The sequence below is a fragment of the Mustela nivalis genome, assembly GCF_964662115.1.
Source record: "Mustela nivalis genome assembly, chromosome: 8".
Taxonomy (NCBI): domain Eukaryota; kingdom Metazoa; phylum Chordata; class Mammalia; order Carnivora; family Mustelidae; genus Mustela; species Mustela nivalis.
Window position 1 is genome coordinate 51,802,008 of NC_139027.1, and position 22,297 is coordinate 51,824,304.

Here is a 22,297-nt window from a genome sequence, read left to right on the forward strand (position 1 = left end):
TAGGTAACATAAGAAAATAAGAAAAGTTAACTTGAGGGAGTAGAGGTCTGTACATGTATGTAAGATGTCACTGGTCCCTAATGCTGTATGAAGATAAAATCAGGAAGACAAGTATGACATCACAGGAACAGACATTTAGGGGAACCATTAAAAGAAGATAAAAGAGCAATCAAAGGAGATTAAGAATAAGTTTTCAGGGCGCCTGGGTGGCTCCGTGGGTTAAGCCTCTGCCTTCCACTTAGGTCATGATCTCAGGGTCCTGGGATCGAGCCCCGCATCCGGCTCTCTGCTCAGCAGGGAGCCTGCTTCCCCCTCTCTCTGCCTGCCTTTCTGCCTACTTGTGATCTCTCTCTCTCTCTGTGTCAAATAAATAAATAGGGTCTTTAAAAAAAAAAACTAAACTACGCTTTAAAAAAAAAAAAAAGAACAAGTTTTCATTCTCAGATAGCTTAAAATAGGTGAAAAGCTTTGAAACCATAGTTTTAGATCTGAATTCTTACTCCAAGGAAGTCATTTAACCTTGAGTATGTTATTAATCTCTGTATCTGTTTTCTTATCTACAAAATGAGGTAATTTGAAAGATTAAGAAAGATAATGTAAATTTCCTAGTATTAGTGTAACCAATGGCAAGTTTCTTCCCCTTGTTTTCTGTCACATGGCATAGATTAGGCCCCTTAGGAGACTCTACTTTTTAACAAATCATTTTATTCTAAATAGTAAATTCAAACTCCAAACTAACTCTGGATCTCCTTTCTCCTGTTATAACACTTTTCACTTTATAAAACACGTTATTTACTATATATCATGTCACCTCAAATTAGTATATAAGCTACTTGGATATAGAGATCTTGCCTACTGGTTTACTGATGTATCCTAACACTTTAAAAAGTACATCCAATTATGAGGATATAGTAGATGCTCAGTATTCTTTCTTTTTAACTAGTGATAGGTAACAGTCCTAAAGTTTCTCTTTTTGATCAAATTATACTTTAGCCTCCTTTGTGTACTTCTCTTCATCCTTGCTTATCTGTGCATATAGCTAAAGTCTTTGAAACTACCTAATTAGGGGAACCTAAGTGCCTCAGACGGTTGAGTGTCTGACCCTTGATTTCCACTCATGTCGTGATCTCAGAGTCCCAAGATCAAGCCCCATGCTGGGCTCCACACTCTCAGTGTGGAGTCCACGTCAGCCTCTCTTCCCCTCGACCCCTCCTTTTTCTTGCTAAGTCATGGGCACCCATGTGTGTGCACTCTTCCTCTCTCTAAAAAATAAATTAGAACTACCCTAACTGACTTGTCACTACTCAATCTCACATTGCTGATCTCAAAAAAGAAACCATGCACCCTTTGCTTTCTCACCGGACACTCTCCACCCTATTCACCAGCCTCTCTGTCTTTCTACACTTCTATTAGAAAGGAGGGCATATTTGCCTTGAAGTGCTTCTCCCCTACTCACTGCTTTTATTATGTTAGGCCCACTCCCAAAATCTAGACCTTAACAATTTCTAAAGTATCCCACTTTCAAATCCATTGACTGGCTGACCTAAGGATACCTCCACTAGGTAAGTTTTTGAGATCTGAAATTCATCAATGTTGAAATCTGGGTTCATGGTTTTTCTCAAAGAAATCACTGCATCTAAGTTTTCCTGTTACATAGATATAATCAATATCACCACACTCTTCTATAAAAAACTACCTGGCCTGAAACGTTGAAAATTTTAAATTGTTTTAATTTTATATTTTATCCATTAGAACATTCTATAGAATAAACATTCAGATTTGGGGTGCCTGAGTGGCTCAGTGGGTTAAGCCGCTGCTCAGGTCATGATCTCAGGGTCCTGGGATCGAGTCCCGCATAGGCCTCTCTGCTCAGCAGGGAGCCCGCTTCCCTCTCTCTCTCTCTGCCTGCCTCTCCATCTACTTGTGATTTCTCTGTTAAATAAATAGATAAAATCTTTAAAAAAAAAAATTCAGATTTTACCTTCTCACACCATTTTAATTAACATTTTTATATTCAGTCCCTGTTACCTTAAAGTGAACCTTAACTGTGTTTTCTCAGTAAGATTTTTCTTTTCTCTTTTCTTTTTTTTTTTTGGTGCAAAAAGGTGATTTTATTCAAGCATTGGGATCAGGACCCATGGGCAGAAAGAGCTGCTTCAACAGGATTTTTCACTCTTCCTTTGTCCAATCTACATAAAAATCCTAAACAATTAATGGTTCTTTATTCCCGATGGCAATTTCCCAGAGTCTGTACTAAATCTTACAAAGGAAAAATGGCAAGCACCCTAAGCCAAGCTTCATGAATAATGAGTTACATAAAGCTAAATAGGTTTCTCTCCTTCAAGACTTCATAATTGAAATGTGTTCTGGGGATTTTTTTTAAGGAAAAAAAAGAAAAAGAAGCTATAATACAAATCTGATCCAAAACATCTTTCAGGAATTAGTCTCTCACACACATATTTTGAGAAATGCTATTAATGAAGTCAAATTCAAAAACTTCCCAGCACGTTCAAAAACTTCTATGAAGTGATTCCCCAATTCTGTTACCTTTGTTGTATCATCTCCCTAACTTCTCTTTATCCCCCCTTCCCCATACATACACACACACACACACGGATTGCTGAAGAGAAATCCAGAACTCACTATACACCGGTCTTTCCAAAAGAGAACATACAAAACAATTTAACTTCCTAAATATAGTTTATATCTACTTTATTTTAGCTTTTCTGTCTCATCCTTCACTATCAAGCTATCTCTTCTTAAACTTAAGAGTATTTGTTTTGCAGTAACTTCTTTCCAACCCTAAATGGAAAGAGAAAATTCAGTTTATTAAAACTGAATAGAAATTCACTTAGCTAGATTCATAATAAAGACCCACAATGTTTTCCTGAGTATAAAGAAACAACTTTAACACATGAGTGTAACAACTGATTTCTGTTTGGTCTTCTTTGTTCACCTTTGGGCTCTCAGCAAACTTTAAAAATAAAAGGAGACTAAATAAGCAACCTTAACAGGCTTTGTTTTTGTATGTTTTGTCTTACTGGTAGGAGATGGAAGTATGACAAAATTAACCTTAACAGCGATTACTTATGGAACTATGATAGGTATTTTACATATACTATCTCACTGAGTCTTCTAGCTTAATATAGGGACCAATATTGTTCCCTTCTATTAAAGCACAATAATGGTTTCCTAGCATTATCTTGCAAGAAGTTTCTAGTAAACTGACAAAATATACTTATTTGGAAGAGTATTAAAAGTAACAACTTACTGGCAGAAGCTGGAGTCATAGTTTCAACAGCTTTGGAAGCATCTATATCTTTTCTATTTGAAAGAAGAAAAAATTAGGCAAAGACTAAAATTCCAAGTTCTAAAACTTCTAAGGATGCAAAAGCTTAAGTCTAAAAAAGCTTAGAGATGCCTGCCCGGATCAGTATGTAGGGCATGAAACTCCTCATCTCAGGGTAATGAGTTCAAGCCCCATGTTGGGTGCAGAGCTTACTTAAATTAAAATTTTAAAGAATAAAGTTTAATTTAATTCAATTTGAACAACTGAATTAAAGCCGGAGTCCATTTAAACTGGAGTCAGGATAATAAATTTATAAATAATGCAATTGTATAAAAATTTTGAAGTTTTAATTCATATGCACATTCATTCCTGCATATGAAATCATGGAATTACTTACTTTAAAGAAGCTGCAGATGCTTTCTTTGAATCTGAGGTCTTTTTCTTCAACTCTTTGTTCTATGAAAGAAAAAGATTTTGAAAAAGAAAATCTTAGTTGCTTCCCCAATTATAAACGGCACTTTAGAAAACACAAGCATGAAGAAATACAATAAAAACATTATTATGAGATTCAGAACAATCTGATATATATTTACTGACTATTCACCAATTGTCAAGCACAATTTTAGGCACTGGAGAGGAGCAGTAAATAAATAATAATAATTTCAGTAATAAATAATAATATAAGTAATTTTATATGATTATATATAATTAAATAATAATATAATAATAATAATTTCAGTAAATAAATAATTTCAAGAGGTAAGGAAAAAAAGACCTCAAGGAAATTTAAAAATACATACATACTATGTCTGTTAGCAACAAGTACTATGGAAAAAACTAAAAGAGAAAGGAAACGGAATTGCTCTTGTTGGGGAATGAGGAGCAACTATCAATAAGTCTGTTATACAAGTCTCACTGAAAAGGTGATATATGAGCAAGCAGCTAAAAGAGGTAAGAGAGCAAACCAAACCATTCCCTGTGTTGAGAGCATTCCAAACAGAAGAACAGCAACTACAGAAAACTTAATGAGATCCATGCCTATTAGCTTACTTAGGAAGTACAAAGGATGTGGGGCACCTGGGTGGCTCAGTGGGTTAAGCCTCTGACCTCAGCTCAGGTCATGATCTTAGGGTCCTGAGATGGAGCCCCAAATCAGGCTCTCTGCTCAGTGGGGAGACTGCTTTCCCCCTCTCTCCCTGCCTGCCTCTCTGCCTACTTGTGATCTCTCTCTCCCTCTCTGTCAAATAAACAAATAAAATCTTTAAGAAAAAAAAAAAAAGTACAAAGGATGCTTGGGTAGGAAATAGAGGAGAGAAATAGGTATGTGGTGGTTATGGGGTAGAGTGTGGGTGGAATGGTGGTGTAAACTCATAAGCCATTTTGAGTACTGGTTTTTCCTCTGAGTGTAATGAAAGGTTCTGAGTCTAGGAATGACAAGATCAATCTGGTTCTATCTTGAAATACAGTCAAAGTGAGTGAAAAGGCAAGGAGAAAAGGACAATATTGTCATGATGCTACTGTAGTAACAAAGAAAAGATGGTGACACACTGCGCCAGGGTAATAGCAATTAGATCATGAAATGTCATGGTATTATTTGAAGTATTTTTAAAGACAGTGATAAGAAAATGTAGATCAATAGTAAAAGATGGAATTAATGAAATAAAAGAACTGATCTTTCTTCCATTTAACCTTGAGAATGTGTTCCTCTGCTAAGACTAGACTATTTCTTTTCATACCTAAACTGCTTCTGCCTGAGTTACTACAGGCTGCCCCTGCATAATTATAAAATTAAAAATCTTCAACAGTATTAAAGTGGTGTCTGCTTTCTGGAATTTCAGTTATATGCAAATGGAGTCTCCCGAATATATCCACCAAGTCCTTCTTCTTTATCACTAATAGACCATAAGCTCCAAGAATGAGAGCCCATCTGTCCTGCTCATCACTCTACTGCAGGTACCACAATGCCCGACGTATATAACAGATTTTTAAGAAAAGTTTTCAGTTATAATGAAATTAAACTCTCATCCGATGAATTCTTTGGTTTTATTTCCTCATTACTCATTAGATTTTTCTATAATGTTCAAACCACTGATAATTGTTTCCCAGCATTGTTTTCATTTCCATGCAATCTTCCTGGACTTCCTGGATCTTAGCTGTCTACTCTGGCTTTTAGATATAATGTTGCCATGAATCTTGCTGAAAATACCAAATTAAAATTTGAGAAGTGTTGTTTTCATTTTGTTTTTGTAGAGCTGAGCTGCAGCACTATTTCACAGTTTCAACAGAAAATCTGATACTCTTTTGTAGATCAAGTGTCCTGCTCCATTAAAGACAATTTTGGGAGTATGGACTACTATCCATTTCTATGGGAAAAAAAAAAAATGCTTGCTTTCATCAGATTCTTGGTAGTGCTGGTAGTAAAGGTAGCTCAAAAATGGCTAAAAATCAGTACTAAGAATTGAGGTCTATACTGGCTTATAATTAAAGAAAAGGTAATTCAGTTTGTTAGAGTTGTGCAGATTCGTATTTTAATCCTTCAGGTTTAAATACAGGGATGTGGGCAATTTTCACCTTTTCTGTAACATTTCTTTATTGATTTGAAGAAATAGCCAAATGGAGAGACTATACTTTGAATCAAAGCCAGAGTCAAAGACAGTCCTAACATGAAGTATCAAATGTGGGCAGAAACGTTTTGTCTTAGTTTGACTATTCGTGCCAAAATTAAGATCTGGACCAAGAAAGCTACAGCACTGCCTTGGTTCCTAGTCTGGGTTCCCAGTCTATTTTTGGCAAGGAAATCTGATGTCTTCCACTGTAATAAGAGGCTAAGGTTATCTGTACACTTCCAATCTTAAACAGCTATGGCTGGAGTTCTCTGTGGGTTCTCCTCCCATCAGTCGCTAGGAAGGCTACTTGATTACAACAGAGAGGTCATTGAGTTAGCTCCATCCAAACTATATTTAGTTGAAGAATATCAAATTTTTGACACATAGATGGCATGTTTTCTAGATTATAGGGCTGACAGCTTCCCCTGTTCATTACTTTGAAAATCAGAATAGTAAATATGGCTGGCTCTTTCTGCACTTCTGTTGCTACCTTACCAAAACGTTATCAAAGAGAATTATTTTAATCTGACTAAAATATTCTAATAACCTAGATGTATCCTTATTCATCCATTTTCCCAGATTAAACTTTTCAATATTAAAAAAGAATGACTTTCTCCCTGGTTCCAAAATTTAATTATCAGCCAGGTCTTGCTTGATAGTAACTGGTTTAAGCTATTATTTCTCCTTCCGATCTCAAGTATACTAATCTACCTGAAACCATTACTATCGTTACAATAAGCTGGCTGGCTAGATGAGTCTTCTAAATGGACTTCATTGTTTTTTTGTTTGTTTTTTTTTTCTCTTCTCCCCTTTAATCACTCTGCTAAGCTTGCTTTCTTTGCCTTCTTCAGTCATTTGCCTAATTCATTCTGCAGCTCACTCCCAAATGAATCTATTTAACCTATCCATTTTGCATCATAGCTCTGTTCAAAACCTTGATTAAAATTTAACTGTCTACAGGATAAAGCTTATATTCTTAAATTATACATTCAAATTCTTGCTTCTCCCTAACCTCCTCTGCAACTAGAGAAGGTTGTATGTCACCGTTCTGGTAAATCAAATGTAGGTAAAAGTTGCTGAGGAACTCATTCTTCCACAAAAATATTAATAAAAAAATATTTTTAAAAAATCAAAATCCCTTTTTGTTTTTATTTCTTTTTCCTTTCCTTTTGCTAGGAAGATAAAAATGATGCTAGAAAGTACAGCAACCATCTCACAACTGAGGGTAAAAAGTACATAAAGGTGGTAAATCAAAAAAACAAAAAGCCTGGGTTCCTGATATTATGGAGCTGCTTCACCAGCCATGGGCCACCTACCTATAGATTTTCTATTATGATATAAATAAACCTCTTATTCCTTTCATAAACCACTGGTGAAGTTTCTGCTAGTTGAAAAGATAAGAAATCCTAAGTGATAAAATTGTTAATAACTAGGGTTACCATAAAACTCATTATTCACATCAGGGCAATGGAAATAAATAGATGGCATGTAACAGATGTAACCTAGGATCATGGGTTACTCTAGTAGTAACTAACCAGAGAGCATAAATGAAATAAAAAATATACATCCTTTATGGAATAGTGATTTAAGCAGTAATTATGATATACACAAATAAATATATCAGTAAGAAAGAAACTTAGCATCTCCTCCAAAATGTACACTGTGGAAACATTACAAAAGAACGTTATGGAAAGACACTAAATGAAATCTAAATAAATGGAGAAAATCCCTGCTTCTGAACAGAAAGAGTATTATAAATCATAAATACAAATTCAATACAATATGAAACTCCCAATAAGATTTTTCAGAGAACTTAAACAGATTCTAAAACCAACAGCAAGAGTAAATGTTCAAGATTAACCAAAATAAAAATTTTTTTAAAGATTTTATCTACATATAGATAAATAAATTTATAGTTAGAGAATGCATGTTTGTGTACACGAGAGCACAAGCAGAAGAGGAGCATGGGTGGGGGAAGGGAAAGGGAAAGAATTCCAAGCAGACTTCACGCTGAGCATGGAGCCCAACGTGGGGCTTAATCTCAGGACCCTGAGATCAGAACCTGAGCCAAAACCGAGAGTTGGATGCTTAACCAACTGAGACACCCAGATGCCCCAAATAAATTTTATTTTTTCAAAATAAATTTTAAATAAAGAACAAAGAAAAAGAATTCTACTGGAAAGATAGGCAATTATGTAAAATTATAATAACATAAGAACTGAAATTACATAGTATTATAATAGAAATAAACGGACTCATCTAACAATAGTCTGATAGAGATCTATGTGTATAGGGTAATTTATACACATAAAGATAGCTTTTAAAATCAATGGGGAAGAACCAGTTAGGTATAAATGGTGTTGCACTAGTTGGCTATCCACTTTAGAAATAGTATTGATCTCAATAACACATTAACCACAACGTATAGATTAAAATAATAATGGAATTGTATCTTTTTGGCACTGGTATAGAGAAGGTCTTCTAAAGACAAAAGAAAAAAAAGAAGCTATTAAGAGAGAAAAAAACAACTTGAGTACACTGAAATCAAAAATTTTATATATGGATATACACATAAACAACATACTGGAAGAAAATATTTCTCATAAGTAATATAAAATTGGTATCGAAAATCATGAACACCTTCAAATTAAGCTTTTTTAAAAAGGCAAATAACCCAATAGAAAGATGGGAAAAGCTTTATACAACTCATTAATACAGTAATAGCTATTATATTAAGATACTGAAGTTTAATAATAATCAGGAAAATGCAAATTAAAGCTCGATAACATATTTTACATACTGGATTTTTAAACTGCAAATCTTAGATATTGTGGATAACACAGAAATACCAGTCCTCTCTTTATTACCACACTACATTCTTATAGCTATTTAACAGGAGATCTGGTATTATTGCATGTTCTGCAACCCAGCAATTCCACTGTAGATATCACTTTAAAAATAGTACCATAAATGTATAAGACCTGTAAAAGCCATATACAAGGAAATTAACATAGTAGTGAAAAATTAGAAATAACCTAAATATCACATCCATACGGAACTGGTAAAATAACTGTGGTATATTCATACAAAATGATACCACACAGGAGTTAGGAAGGAGGAGGAAAATCTGTATGTACAAACATGATTAGATCTCCAAATCAAATTGCTGACTGGCACCTGGTTGTCTCAGTGGGTTAAAGCTCCTGCCTTCGGCTCAGGTCATAATCCCAGGGTCTTGGAATTAAGCCCCACATTGTGCTCTCTGCTCAGCAGGGAGCCTGCTTCCTCCCCTCTCTCTCTCTCTCTCTGCCTGCCTCTCTGCCTACTTGTGATCTCTGTAGGTCAAAAAAAAAAGTATACTACAAAACCCTTTTAAAGTAAACATTCTTCAGCAAATACAATAATTACCTGAAAAGAACACTCATACACAAAGTAAAACTTGCTGATATTTAAGTACTTCTATAGACATCAATAAATTTATAAACTGAACCATAAAAAATGATCTAGAAAGACTAAATTAATAAACAGTAATATTTCTAAGGAAGCAAAAGGTTCAAAAGAATATATACACTGTAATTCTGTTTATTTAGAGTTCCAAACAGGCAAAACTCAACTATGGTATTAGAAATCAAGTTAGGGGTTACTTTTGGGCAGAATGGAGGGTATAAGGATTCAGAAGAAGTATGCAAGGGGCTTCCAAGATGTTCTCAATGTTTTTTGTGACCTAGGTAGGTTTCAGAGATGTTTGCTAATTTTGTTAAGCATCTTCTCCTAGTCTACTGCTTGCCATTTAACATTGTTTGTAGTGCTATTTATGTAGATATAAAGTTGTTAATTTCAATGTATTTCAATCCATATGCATACAATCTACTGAGTGAACATTTATGTTCAATGCATTTTTCTATATGTATCATACTTTATAAAGTCAAACTTAATTAACAATAATGAGACACGTTTGATCTAAATCCGGTTTACCTGTTTTTTCTTTCCTGGAACACATATTTTCACATTTTTCCCTTTTATGAGAAGAGGTGTTGTTTCAATGTACTTCATGACTGCAGTAACCGCCTCTCTAAATTCCATTTCCAAGTAAGCCTAAATAAAATGTATTACATTTTTGGTCAAAAATCTAACTCAAAACTCTCTGCATGCCTCAGTACTTTTTGTGGAACATAAAACTATGAAATTACCTCAAGTCCTGGCTGCTTTTACATCTTTTTGTTTTGCTACATTGTCACCTGATCTCTAGGGTTAGTTTTCATACATCAAATGGACATTTAACCTTATAGAATTTCTGTACCATTACCAAGATAAGAAGAGGGGAAACAAGGGCCCATGGCAGACTCATGGAACAATGAGAAATAGGAAGGCAGGACTCATGGAATAAATGGAGAAAAGACAGGATTTGGCCTTAGTTGCTGTAAACCTGACATTTTTAAGGCTTACTGAAATAAAGAACACTACCAACTACATTCCCCTGTTTCGTCTCACAATTTTACCTTTTTCTTAGTATGGGAGTTGTTCATAATTCTGATGAACTTTACCATGTTGAGTTACAGGACTATATATAATCCACATGTAAAAAATACTGTACAACAAAATCATTTTTTAGCATCATCTTAACCAGTATGCTAAAGAATTGGAAAGCAAACTATAACCTGCCACCTGTTTTTGCAAACAGTTTTTTTGAACACGGCTGTACCCATTCATTAGTATATTTTTGGCTGCCTTTGTACTACAATGGCAGAATTGAATAGCTACAATCCTACGGCATACAAAGCCTGAAGTATTTACTATCTGGTCCTTTACAGAAAAAGTATGCCAACTCCTGTTCTAAAAGATATAAAATAGTATTTGGGGACCTTGTTCACTGGAATCCAAGCATTTACATTAACTCTCAATTAACAATTACATATGTAGCAAAAAGTGCTAAAAGATCTTCATAAAGTAACAACCAGACTTTATAATGTAGTAACTTTGTATGTATTTTTAGAACAGAGTGACTGACTCACTTCTTTCCTATAAGGAACAACGAGGACATCATTAACTTTTCCAAATGGTTGAAATATTTTTCTAATATCTTCTTCAGTGCAGCCATCCTCTGGTAATTCAGATATAAGAAGAACTGAACCATAATGTGAAGACTGGTCCTTCCGAAGCTATTTTTGAATGAAAGGAAATTAAAAATAAGCCAAATTAAGCCATGAAGTACAAAAATAATAATTCCCAATATAATTTCTGCCATTAAGCTATGTCCTTGAACCAGCCTTCTCTAAATATTTTAGCACAATTAAAAATTTTTTTAAATGCTAAATAAAATAGTAAAAGATAAGTTTTATATTTTACCATTCGACCCTAATAGTGATCAGAGCTTACTGGTAACACAATCACAGATGCTCTTTTCTGTTTAGAAGCATTCTGTAACAAACAAGACCTATGGAATGGTCCAAAACCACTGAAGAATATTTTTCTACATGAATCTACATGGCCCACCACTAAGAAAGATAAAACTACAGCTTTGTGCACTTTGTGTTTTGTAAGCTGCGATGATATCTAGAGGTATACCATTTTCAAAACATATATAGCATGTATAAAATCCGAATTTCCTATAATACCAAGTTTATCAACTGTATTAAAAACTGACTTAAAAAAAAAGTTCCACTGCCACCACCTAGAGTTTTGAAACAAAATGAATAGTATAGATTAATTTAGCCTCTTCAAAAATCTTCTCTGTACTAAAATTTCTTCCTAACACTCTTCAAAACTGCGTAATTACACGTTGATTATTTTAAGTGTATCCGTCTAAAAATAAGCTCTTTAAAGGCAAGGATTTATAGCTATTGAAAATATTTAGACAATGTTAAGAGTAATATATACCTAAATACCTGAAGACTTGTTAATATTACATTAAACATCTGATAATCTGCCTAAACACTGGCAACTGTTCTAATGTTCTCAAGATGCTTTATGTAGAACAATACCTCTGAGTATTTTAACTAGCAGGTTACAGTCAAAATATATTAATAAATCAGTACTAGAAAACAGGCTATTCTATATTGGCCAAGAGAGTATTTGACTTCTGAACTATACTGCAAAAAAGTAAAAAGTAGATTAAAAATGGCCAATTCTCAGTAAAGACTCACGTTTACAGCTTACTGACAAAGATGACAAAAAAATCATTAATGCTGCTGGTGTGATTACATTCACTTCCCCCACCAGATAGCAAACTCATCACAACAACCTGCCTGTGTGGTTAGCCAAAAACAAACCATCAGAATGTTCTCACTTTTGATACACTGAATGCCAAACTGCTAGGATTTGTAAGCTACAAGATTTTGACTTAATGGACTTTTTCTAAATTCATAAGCACAATCAATAAAATATTCCAAATCAACATAATTCAACAAGTTATGATTTCAAACTTTTAAAATATGAAAATAAAAAATTCAAACAACTTTTTTGTATCATAATGACACATGTATGTACACACTTACATTAACAAACTACTGACCTTACGCTGGAGAGAAACAGGTTTTTCAGACACTGGTTTACATTCTGATGAGGTGTCATCTTCAATATTCTTGGCTTTGTAACGAATAGAATGTCCTCCTAAATTTGCATCACTCTTTGCAAGGTTTGTAGATTTAATTAATGCCTTTGATCCACTGCCCATTTTAGGCTTTGGGGCTGGTGAAGGTACTTTATCAACTATTTCAAGATGTTTCTGTTTATTGAATTCTGGCCCATGCCCAGATCGTTGTACTACATCTTCTAATGCTTTTTTTCTATCTAGTAAAAAGGACATAAATGCAACTTCAACCGAAAAGAACTTAAGATGAAAACCACATTATTTTATAATATAAAATCACATTATTGAAGAAAGAATAACTCCTTAATTGCCCAAATATTTATTACACAGAGCCACTGTCAAGCCAGACAGGAATCAATATACACAAAACAATTCTCAGTCTTTAATTCTTCACTCATGATCTTATCTTATACCAATGGTCCTCAAACATTTGATTTCAGTATCCATTTTCACTTTTTAAAACGGAAGACTCCAGGGGTGCCTGGGTGGCTCAATGGGTTAAAGCCTTTGCCTTCAGCTCAGGTCATCCCAAGGTCCTGGGATCGAGCCCCACATCCAGCTCTCTGCTCAATGGGGAGCCTGCTTCCCCCTCTCTCTCTGCCTGCCTCTGTCTACTTGTGATCTCTGTCAAATAAATATAATCTTAATAAATAAATAAATAAAAATAAAAACCGAAGACTCCAAAGAGATTTTGTTAGACTTATCAATATTTACCATAAGAAACTGAAATTGAATTTTTTTTTTTTAAGATTTTATTCATTTGTCAAAAAGAGAGAGAGAGAAAGCATGCAAGCAGGCAGAGAGACAGGCAGGCTCCCTACTGAGCAAGGAGCCCGACATGGGACTCGATCCCAGTACCCCGGGATCATGACCCGAGCAGCTTAACCCACTGAGCCACCCAGGCGTCCCTGAAATTATTTCAAAATATTTACTAATTCATTTAATAATAGGCTTCTGTGTTAGCATAAATAACATTTTTATGAAAAACAACTTTAATTTCCAAAACAAAAAATTAGATGAGTAGCACCACTGTGTATTTCCCCATACACTTTCATGTTGGGCTTAAAACCTGAATTCTTGAGGCATCTCAGTGGCTTAGTCAGTTAAGCATCTCCCTTTGGCTCAGGTCACAATCCCAGTGTCCTGGAACTGAGCCCCACATCAGGCTCCCTACTCAGTAGGGAGCCTGCTTCTCCCATTCCCTCTGCCCCTTCCCCCGTTCGTGCTTGCTCTCTCTCAAATAAATAAAATAAAATAAAATCTTAAAAAAAAAAACCCTGAATTCTTGTATCTGCTTCTGCTTCCAATCTGATGGATACATTGCTCTGGTTGAAACATATAAAGGAAACTCAGCTTCACATAGTTGGAAGACCCCCTGGTCTTGGAGACCTTTCTAAAAAGATCTCAGAGAACACATATATGAGCTATTTCTAAAAATGTCACTAAACCAATATTAAGACACAGGTTGAAAATAGGAGAAATTTCAAAAAAACTTTTAGATTAATTCATGGGCACACTAAGATGTTGGCATATCAGTGGTTTTTAAATTTGATTTTAGGTAGATACATACACTCTTCCACATTTCTTCTGATAGTTAATAAAAGGAAGAATGGACTAGGTTGGGATGCGGGTCAATTTCACATAAAATTCTAAAATATAGTAAAATAGAAATTCCATTTCTAGCTTATTAAAAGAGCTAAGAAAAACAGCTCAAAATGTCAGTTTTTGTTAGATCTTTTCTTTTTTAGAAGATTTTATTTATTTATCTGAGAGAGAGAGAGAGAGACAGCGAGAGAGGAACACAAGCAAGAGAAGTGGGAGAGGGAAAAGCAGACTTCTGGCTGGGCAGGGAGCCCAATGTGGAGCTCCATCCCAGGACCCTGGGATCACGACCTGAGCCAAAGGGAGATGCTTAACGACTGAGTCATCCAGGCACCCCAAGTTTTGTTAAATCTTGACAGTAGCAGATTATGTCATGTTTTCAAACTTACTAAAAATACAGAACTGGGGGCGCCTGGATGGCTCACTGGGTTAAGCCGCTGCCGTCGGCTCAGGTCATGATCTCAGGGTCTTGGGATCGAGTCCCGCATCGGGCTCTCTGCTCAGCAGGGAGCCTGCTTCCCTTCCTCTCTCTCTGCCTGCCTCTCTGCCTACTTGTGATCTCTGTCTGTCAAATAAATAAATAAAAATCTTGCTTGCTCTCTCTCAAATAAATAAAATAAAATAAAATCTTAAAAAAAAAAACCCTGAATTCTTGTATCTGCTTCTGCTTCCAAGATCTAAATAAAAAAAAAATAAATAAAAATAAAAATAAAAATAAAAATACAGAACTGAAAAATTCAAACACAAAAAAAATCCTAAAAAATTTCGTCAAAATAAGTAAATTTATTATGTTATATACTATAGTATGTATTATTATTCATAACCATAGGTGTACCTGATGATTTCACTGATCTCCGTGATGTCCTTTCAGGGCTAACTGATCGATAGCATTTTGGACTACCTCTAAATGGATTTTTCATTCGATATGGTGAACGGGATCTGGATCTGTATCTGGAAATGAAACGATGGCAGATTTTTGGACTTCGACTTCTTGGTCTGTATATATAGCGTATAGGGCTTCGAGATCGACGGAATCTGTGACTTGAGCTTGATCTTCTAGAATGTCTAGGACTGAGGGAATGAGAACGTCTTCTTGGAGTTTCATTTTCTTTTCTATTGCCTTCATTTCTATAAAGTATGGGGGGGAAATTACAAGATTCAGCAATTTAATGTAAATTTAACTTCTATGACAGAGGCTCCTTCTTAACAAGAGACTATAAACAATACCAAACTCTGATAGTATATATTTATTTAAAACAAATACCTATTTGTTATGACACAATTCACCCTCATAGATAAATAAAAAATAATCAGAACAGAAGCTCAGTCCTCAAATTGCTTGGATCCCTGTTTTGCTAATATACAGAAGAGGACCCTCTACCAATTTCTTGGTCTCTTCCTGTATCATTTTATAGTCAACTATATATTGGAAGTATTAAGTTATATAAAGGATTTAAGAAATGATTTACATAAACAAATGTTTTCAACATTTTCCCCGAGAGATTATGCCATCTATAAATATTTCTTTGACTGCTGTTACTTTATGTACAAACATTAAATACAAGTTTAAAACTTATTTATATACAAACATTTTGTATATATATATATATATATATAATGTTTATATACAAATATACAAAAAATGTACAAAAATGTTTATATACAGGAGCGCCTGGGTGGCTCAATGGGTTAGAGCCTCTGCCTTCGGCTCAGTCATGGTCCCAGGGTCCTGGGATAGAGCCCTGCATCTAGCTCTCTGCTCAGCAGGGAACCTACTTCCTCCTCTACCTCTGCCTGCCTCTCTGCCTAATTATAATCTCCATCTGTCAAATAAATAAACAGGATCTTTAAAAAAAAAAAGTTTGTATACATTTTGCATGTATATAAAAATGTTCATATGCAAACATTTAAATACAAGACTTCCTAAGGAATACAAAACTTAATAAAACCACTCCTAGCCTTCAAAACATTTGTAACATAAGACCCCACAATCAGAACAATAACAAAAACAGGAATTATTTTCAGAAAGACTAAAAAAAAGGAAAGAAAAATGGAAGCTCAGAGAGGCAAGCGATCACATGTAAGCTGGGATAATTAAAGGTTCACAGAGATTATTGCATTCATCTGCTGTTTAAAAGTAAAAATAAAAAAAATTTAAAATAAAAGTAAAAATGGTCAAACAGGAACTCAATTAAAAATAAGACCTTTTTTTAAAAAAGCACCTATTTACTTTTTTTTAAACCTTTTTTTTAATTTTATTTATTTATTTGATAGAGATCACAGGTAGACAGAGAGGCAGGCAGAGAAAGAGGGGGAAGCGGACTCCCCACTGAGCTCAGAGCCCGATGCAGGGCTCAATCCCAGGACCCTGAGATCATGACCTGAGCCGAAGGCAGAGGCTTAACCCACTGAGCCAACCAGGCACCCCTACTTGTTTACTTTTAAAAGAAAATCAAGTCTCAACAATATCACTATTAAAAAGAATTACCTTCTTGATGGGAGGATCTCAGGATTCCAATCAGGATACCTATTTTGAGAATAAACAGTATTAATAAACAGTTAAAATGAGACTGTATGTCTCAATCCTTCCCTGCAATGTATCATCAGGAGGACTGTTCAAAACCTAAGTTTACATAGTAATTTATTAGTATATTAAGTATGAAAATTTTCTTGAAAGTATGATATTTTGAGTGTCTAATTCAATAAATAATCAAAGCATTATTCTAGTAGGCAATTCAAGGAAAAGAAACACATTCCCAATACATCAAAGATTTGAAAGTTTCTTAAAGTAAAACAGGCAATACACATACAAGTGTTAAGATGTATAGAATAGGTACATGACACAGGTTTAAGTAGGGGTTAAAAGATAAGGACAGTTCATGCACTTTGCAGAACTCCAGGAGACCCCAATCTACACCAAACAACATGTACAGTGCTCTTTACACTGTACCAGGCAGTCCTCGAAGAGATACATCTGGTGGAAGAATTAGGGGAAAATGCGCAGAAAAGGCTACTTTTCAAGTAGCCCTTATGTCTACCAATAGGCATGGTTGAAGCTAGGTTTGATGCAGTGGCCATACATAAAAGAATTGAGAGGCAAAACAAGTGTTCTATTTCATGAACTGGTCTGGTTGCAGCATGCAAATGATAAAAAGGAATTATGGGCGGGGGGTGGAGGGAGGCTGGAAAGGCAGCTCAGAATTACAAACTGTGAAGGTCCTTGAAATCAGGTAAGGAGATTGCACATAAGTAAAAGGTAACAGAGAATCAATAATCATTTCTGAAGTGAAGAGAATACAAGAATATTTTCGGGTCAATTGGAAATAAGTATCTGGAATTGTGGGGAAAGATTAGGACTGAGATATTTGAAAATTAGGCATGAAGAAGCCTATACAGTATAAGGGTTGTGTTAGACTAACACAGAAGATCGTTTGTAGGAATAAAAAGGGCTGAGGACAGAATATTATGCACACCAACACTGAAGAGTAAAGCAGACAAAGACAAACAAATAAGAGATTAAGTAGTAATCACAGAAAGAAAAAGTACAAGAAACAGTAATATCACAGAAGCCTAAGAAGAAGACATTTTCCTCCTCATCTTTTCTAGAGAACCTGAACTCTGAAGGTCAATTTAGGGGCGCATGGGTAACTTAGTTAAGTGTCCAACTCTTGACTTCGGCTCAGGTCATGATGAAGATCAAGGCCTGTGGTGATTCTCCCTCTTCCTCTGCCCTACCCCCAACCCTGGCTCTCACACACCCTCTTAAAATAAATAAATAAATAGATAGATTTATGTATGTATGTATGTTAGTTGACTGGAAATTTTAAAAACATTTTTAAATTGGAAATTAAATCATTAAGACAACTAATATTCAAAAACAAGCTTAATAATCAAGAGAAGAGCCAAGTAAGGAAATGGAGGCAGCCATCTCTTTCAGCAAGTCACCTGGCAAGAAGTCCGGTCAAAACTGCAGTAAAAGTAAAGTGGTTTTTATTTGTTGCTATTTGCCTAAGACACTGTTATAGCAGGTTAACACAACAACAATTCTCAACTTCGTTTTTCCTTGTCTGCCTCTACTGCAAAGGCTAAAAAAGCTAAATATTTGCTTTCCTAACCTCCTTGGAATAAATATAGCCAGTGATAGATTCAAAACAGTGAGACAGACACAAAACCACTGGCAAAATTCTTCTTGCCTCTTGGCCCCTTTGTCCTTCTTTGATAGCAGCCATGATGCCTGAAGCATCTAATTGTAACTATAAGGTGACAAACTATGAAGAACAAAAAAAGTCAACTTTAATCCAGTGTATCTATCATCTGGCATCAATAATTAATTGTCAAAACATGGATAATTCTGTTTCATTTACACTTAGGCTTTTAAAAACTCTCCTCAATCTGTTACCATCTAAGAAGATAAATTTCTATTCTTACGGTATGGTGTTTAAAAGCAAGACCTCTGGAATTAAGCTATGCTAGCTCTGAGTGTAGGTGCTGACATTTTATGGCCATGTATCTAAAAGCCAGTTACTTAATGTGAGTAAGGCTTAGCTTTCTTAAATGTACAATGCTAGAAATATGCTGGTTGTCAACACACAGATGTTATAAAGTTTCTGGCAATCTCCAGTTTAATGGATTCAAAAGAACTTGAGGACTATTAGTCAAGAGGTCGCAATAATGTTCTGGATCCTCACTAGTCTGACTGCTAGAACACATGTTTTTGTCTCTGGTGCCCAGGGCAGAAAGATAAAGCATGTGTACTATTCTGCGGGTTGTGGTTGGACTGCCTGTACATTGCATAACAAGTTTAAAGTGTGCTTCAGAAGCATGATAACCCTCACACAGGCAGTACAGCACAATGGCAAGAACAAAATGACAGTATGTGTGTCCCAATGCGGTTAAGTATAAACATCACCTATAGTTTCTGTGACAAAAATATTCAATATGTATTTAATGATAAGGAAACAAACAGAAAAGTACAAAATGTACTTTGGGACATTCTACAAGACAACTCTCCTTTCCTGAACATTTCAAAGTAAGTTAACATTGTGAAAGCATACTTCTCAGATCAATGAATGAAGGAACGAACGAAAGGTAAAGGAAGGTAAGAGAAGAAACAAGCAGAGTGGGCTATTCTAGCTTAAGAGACTGCAGTACACAAATCTTGATTGCCTCGTGGTTTGGGAGTGTGGTTTGGGGGTAGGCAGGGATTCAGTGTGGTTGTAACAGATAACTACTGCAGAAAATTTTCCTTATTCTTAGGAGAGAGATGTTGAATTGAGGAGTGAAGTTACCATGTTTGCAATTTATTTTCAAATAAAGCTTCAAAAACGCTTAATAGAAACATAAAACAGATGTGGCAAATGATAATAATTGGTGAATAAAGATGAATATATGAATGTTTACTATCCCTTCAACTTCTGCAGCTTAGAAACTTTTCAGAATAATCTGCTGAACAGAAAATAGGCTAGACAGACTAGCTATACCAACTATTTGCTGTGGTTCAGCAAGGAAGTTGATTCTCTATGCCTCAGTTTCCTCACTGGTAAAATCACAAATAATCATTATACATACATCTCACAGGGTTGTTTTGAAACTTAAATTATGTAAAGGACTTAGAATTATGCCCAGCATACAAGAAAAATGTAGCTAATATTGAGGGGTCTGGGTGGCTGAGTTGGTTGAGCATCTGCCTTCGGCTCAGGTCATGATCTTGGCATTGTGGGATCAACCCCTGCATTGGGCTCTCAGCAGGAGAGACTAATTCTCCACCTCCCTCTGCCTGCTGCTCTGCCTTCTTGTGCACACGCGCTCTGTCTCTCTCTCTCTCTCTGTCAAATAAATAAACAAAATCTTAAAAAAAAGAATATGGCTATTATTCATTTTTAATACTAAAATTCGGATGCACTGTGTCTTTTCTCAGGTTAACCATTTACTCCTGTATCATAATCCAGAAAGATCCAACAAAGACAAAGAGAGGGAAAAGATAATCAGCCTCAAGAAAAAGACTAAGAACCTAAATATACATATACCTAAAAATACATATACATATTTATACCTAAATATAAATATACATATATACATAATGTATATACCTATACATTAAGGTATAGAAACAAAAGGAACACAATGTAGCTTAAAAAAACAAACAAACAAAGAATTGGGGCGCCTGGGTGGCTCAGTGGGTTAAAGCCTCTGCCTTCGGCTCAGGTCATGATTCCAGGGTCCTGGGATTGAGCCCCGCATCGGGCTCTCTGCTCAGCAGGGAGCCTGCTTCCTCCTCTCTCTCTGCCTGCCTCTCTGCCTACTTGTGATCTCTGTCAAATAAATAAAATCTTTAAAAAAAAAAAAATGACTTTGGGGACGCCTGAGTGGCTCAGTTGTTAAGTGGCTGCCTTCGGCTCAGGTCATGATCCCAGCGTCCTGGGATCGAGTTCCACATTGGGCTCCTTGAGCCTGCTTCTCTCTCTGTCTCTGCCTGCCACTCTGTCTGCCTGTGCTCACTCTCGTGCTCTCTCTCTCTCTCTCTCTCTGACAAATAAATAAATAAAATCTTAAAAAAAATAAAAATAAAAATAAAAATGACTTTGGGGTCCCTGAGTGATGTAGTCACTTAAGTCTGCAGTCAGACTCTTTGTTTCAGCTCAGGTCATGATCTCAGGGCCATGAGACAGAGCCCTGCATCGAGCTCCATGTTCAGTGTAAAGCCTGGTCAAGATTCTTTCCCTTCCTTCTCCCTCTCTCCATGCTCCTCCCCCTACTCAAGGTCCTGCTGCCCTTTCTGGCTCTCTCTAAAAAAAATAAATTAGTTAAATCTTTAAAAAATAAATATAAGGGGCGTCTGGGTGGCTCTGGGGGTTAAAGGCTCTGCCTTCAGCTCAGGTAGTTATCTCAGGGTCCTGGGATCGAGTCCCACATCAGGCTCCCTGCTCAGTGGGGAGCCTGCTTCTCCCCCACCTGCCTGCCTCTCTGCCTACTTATGATTTCTGTCAAATAAATAAAATCTTACAATAATAATAATGAATATAAAATAAAATAAAAACTACTTTGAATTAAGTTTATCACTTATGACTGGAAGAGTCCTGAACAATCTCAAAATATTTTGATAATGTTTTCATAAAGAACAAAACCAAAACCCAAAACAGCTGTGACAAAATCATTTGCCCCAAAACATGTTCCTATCATCAGTTTAGGGACCGGTAACTTCACACAACTGTATCATTGTGTAGAGTACAGGGAATACAACTGAATTTTGTTACTCCATGAGATATATAAGAGATTCCTGCTGAAGTTACACTTTTCACCTTCATAGGTGTCTGTCTTAGAAAAGCAAAAGGTTGGGGCGCCTGGGTGCCTCAGTGGATTGAGCCTCTGCCTTTGGCTTGGGTCATGATCCCAGAGTCCTGGGATGGAGCCCTGCAATGGACTCTCTGCTCAGCAGGGAGCCTACTTACCACTCCCCCGCCCCCCTGCCTACTTGTGATCTCTGTCTGTCAAATAAATAAATAAAATCTTTAAAAAAAAAAAAAAGGGCAATGGGGCGCCTGGGTGGCTCAGTGAGTTAAGCCGCTGCCTTCGGCTCAGGTCATGATCCCAGGGTCCTGGGATCGAGCCCCGCATCAGGCTCTCTGCTCAGCAGGGAGTCTGCTTCCTCCCCTCTCTCTGCCTGCCTCTCTGCCTGCTTGTCATCTCTCTCTGTCAAATAAATAAATAAATAATCTTTAAAAAAAAAAAAAAGGGGCAAAAGTTTGAAGAACTGAAGAAACAATGCTGAGGAACCAACACATTTAGCTTGTTTATCTCCCACTTAAGGTTTATTCTTTTTTTTCCCTAAGATTTATCTATTTTGAGAGAGAGAGCACATACACATGAGCAAACAAGCAGGGGAAGGAGCAGAGGTGGACGGAAAGGGAGGCTCTTAACTGACTGAACCACCCAGGTGCCACTAAGGTTTATTCTTTTTTTTTTTTTTTAAGGTTTTTTCTTAAAATAGGTTCTAAACCAGAGGAGAGCTTTGCACATGAAATTAAATATTGGTGTTTGGTTTGGGGTGGTTTTTAGTTTTTTGTCCTTTGGGAAAGCGGAGCAGATAGGAAAAGGGAATGCTATCTACTCTAAAATAGTTAAACCACTACAAAGCAGGCAAGCCAGCAAGGAATGAACCCATGATACTAAGTCTACCTACTGGGAATAATTAGAGAGAGAAGAAAACATCAT

At 35.9% G+C, this 22,297-nt stretch overlaps 1 protein-coding gene across 15 annotated transcripts in view; it reads right to left on the bottom strand.

The window, feature by feature from the left end:
• ZNF638 (zinc finger protein 638) overlaps positions 1–22,297 on the bottom strand; it is an 81,650-nt gene that overhangs the window by 38,290 nt on the left and 21,063 nt on the right. For 8 of the 15 annotated variants that reach the window (XM_082744020.1, XM_082744018.1, XM_082744014.1 and 5 more), the window contains 7 exons: positions 16,575–16,613; positions 14,922–15,214; positions 12,407–12,684; positions 10,908–11,054; positions 9,871–9,990; positions 3,687–3,745; positions 3,272–3,324 (listed from right to left, as the gene is read on the bottom strand). In XM_082744020.1, the coding sequence (XP_082600146.1) occupies positions 3,272–3,324; positions 3,687–3,745; positions 9,871–9,990; positions 10,908–11,054; positions 12,407–12,684; positions 14,922–15,214; positions 16,575–16,613 (989 nt within the window). The remainder of the gene's footprint in view (positions 1–3,271; positions 3,325–3,686; positions 3,746–9,870; positions 9,991–10,907; positions 11,055–12,406; positions 12,685–14,921; positions 15,215–16,574; positions 16,614–22,297) is intronic. The other 7 variants (XM_082744021.1, XM_082744022.1, XM_082744024.1 and 4 more) reach the window with 1 other exon arrangement.